The 2,463-nt window shown below is 60.7% G+C and overlaps 1 protein-coding gene across 1 annotated transcript; it reads right to left on the bottom strand.

Moving 5' to 3' along the window:
• Positions 1-435: 435 nt before the first annotated feature.
• LOC115308135 (ribonucleoside-diphosphate reductase large subunit-like) lies at positions 436-1,943 on the bottom strand (the record flags this gene model as incomplete). The annotated part of the gene is made up of 2 exons (XM_029965883.1): positions 436-756; positions 1,794-1,943. Coding segments are annotated over 2 exons (471 nt in total), but the record flags the coding sequence as incomplete, so codon positions are not given.
• Between the last annotated feature and the right edge of the window lie 520 nt (positions 1,944-2,463).

The raw sequence follows: 2,463 nt of genomic DNA, 5'->3' as shown, positions 1-2,463 counted from the left end.
CCCACTGCCCTGGGGAGCCTGGGCAGTGCCCACCACCCTCTGCGGGAAGAACCTTGTCCTGAGATCCACCCTGAGCCTGCCCTGTCCCAGCTCCAGCCCTTCCCTGGCTCCTGTCCCTGCTCCCAGAGGTCGGAGCTGCCCCTTGGGAGGAGCTGCAGCCCCCGCTGAGCTCTGCCCTGGGGCTCCTCTGCTCCAGCTGCACCAGCCAAGTGCCCTCAGCTGCTCCTCAAGGGCCCCTCCAGACCCTTCCCCATCCCCCTGTCCCTCCTGTGGGTGCTCTCTAATGGTTGCAGATCTTTCTTGTATCGTGGTGCCCTAAACACCCCCAGGACTGAGGTGAGTGCAGAGAAGAGCAGGACAATCCCCCCCCTCAGTGCTGTGCCTGATGCCCCTGGGACAGGGATGTCCCTCCTGGCTGCCAGGGCACCCCAGGACTCAGATCCAACTTGCCACCAACCAGAACTGCCCGGTCCCTTCCCGCCTGTGCCCCAGCCCTGCCCAGGACGAGCATTCCCAGGTTTTCCTGGCACTCACCCCCTTGCTGACCGGGGAGCCCTGGTAGGTGTCGTAGGGGCCCTGCTCCTGGGCCAGCTCACAGCTGGCCTCCAGGGCCCCGTAGTAGATGGTCTCAAAGATGTGCTGGTTCAGGCGCTGGGCCTCGGGGCTCTCGAAGGGGAACCTCATGAGGATGAAGGCGTCGGCCAGGCCCTGCACGCCGATGCCGATGGGCCGGTGCCGCCGGTTGGAGCGCTCGGCCTGCGGGGACAGCGGGGACACTGGTCACCTCAGGGACAGTGGGGACAGTGGTCACCTCGGGGACAGCAGGGACAGTGGTCACCTCAGGGACAGCGGGGACAGTGGTCACCTCGGGGACAGCGGGGACAGCAGTCACCTTGGGCACAGCCATGGGGAACACACCGGGCCTCTGGGAGGAAACCCTGCTGCTGCCTGCCCTCCGTTCTGCTGCACCAACCCACCCCTCAGGCCTGCCCAGGGCCCCACTGCTGCTGTTTGCTGGGGCAGAACTGGAGGCCCAGACTGGGTTTGCTCGAACTGGTCACAGGCTGCAATTGTTTAACCTGGTAAGGGGAGCCAGGGTTTAGAAGTGAACACTCAGCCCGTGCCTGGAAACAGGTCCATTTAATAGAGCAGAATCATAGAATCACAGAGGTTGGAAAAGTCCTCAGAGATCATAAGTCCAACTGTTCCCCCAGCATGGCCAAGGCCACCACTGACCCCTGTCCCCTAGTGCCACATCCACAGGGCTGTTAAATCCCTTCAGGGATGTGACTCCACATCCCTGGGCAGCTGTGCCAGGGCTGGACAGCCCCTTCCAGGAAGGAATTATTCCTGATGTCCAACCTGAGCCTCCCCTGGCACAGCTGGAGGCCATTCCCTCTCCTCCTGTCCCTTGTTCCCTGGGAGAAGAGCCCGACCCCCCCCAGCTCCACCATCCTCTCAGAGAGCTGTAAAACCAACAGGACTGAGTTACACCTTCTTGGGATCTTCCCAGGATCCCTCTCTCTGCTGCACTTCCCGCTCTGTTCCTAGGGCTGTTCTGTGCTTTATGGAAATCCCCACACATGAAACAATCCCTAGAACCACCTCAAGGGGAGGCTTTTCCTACAACTGCTTCCCTATGGAAGAGCTCTGGGTTGAAGCTCCAGCTGCACTAACAGGGCCCACCTGGGAACAGGTTTATAAAGTCCCTCAGTGACTCCTTGTGTCCCAGCCTGCTCTGGGACTGCTCCAGCCCGGGCTCTGGCAGGATTTGCCCCCAGCCCAGCCCTCACCTCTGGCACAGGGTAGTAGTTGATGTCGATGATCTTGTTGAGGTTCCGGACGATGACCTTGGTGACCTCTGCCAGCTTCTTGAAGTCGTAGGTGTGCTCGGGGGTCACGTACATGTTGAGGGCGATGGAGGCCAGGTTACACACGGCCACCTGTGGGCACAGCACGGGATGGGGCACGGCAGCAACACCCGGGCCAGGGGCACACAGCTCAGCCCACAGCGGGCCCGGGATCCCAACGGCACGGGGACGACGACCAGGGAACCCACAGCGCTGGGAGAAGGCAGCCCTTGCTCCTGTGGTGCCTCAGGAGATGGGAGAAGGGCAATGAGGGCTCAAAAAGGTTTAGGAGAAAGTGGTATGACCCGAAAAATTCCGGCCTGGTCAGTCCTACTGCCTGCAAGGCATCCTTACACAGAATGCCAGAAGGGTTTGGGTTGGGAGGGACCTCAAAGCTCATCTTGGTCCAAAACTCTGCCATGGGCAGGGACTTAAACACCAGATCTTCTCGTGCTGTTTCAGGCCCACAGATGTCACAGCTGCTGCTTTCTGAGACATTCAGAGCAGGATCAGAGAGGAACTGGGGGTGTTTGGGGTCGCATTTTCACACAAACCTCAGCACTGCCCCTGAGCCCCCATGGGACTTGTAGAATCATGGAATGGTTTGGGTGGG

The sequence above is a fragment of the Manacus vitellinus genome, unplaced genomic scaffold (assembly GCF_001715985.3).
Source record: "Manacus vitellinus isolate BGI_N305 unplaced genomic scaffold, ASM171598v3 scaffold_122_pilon, whole genome shotgun sequence".
In the NCBI taxonomy this organism is placed as follows: domain Eukaryota; kingdom Metazoa; phylum Chordata; class Aves; order Passeriformes; family Pipridae; genus Manacus; species Manacus vitellinus.
This window is presented reverse-complemented; position numbering and strand designations above follow the sequence as displayed.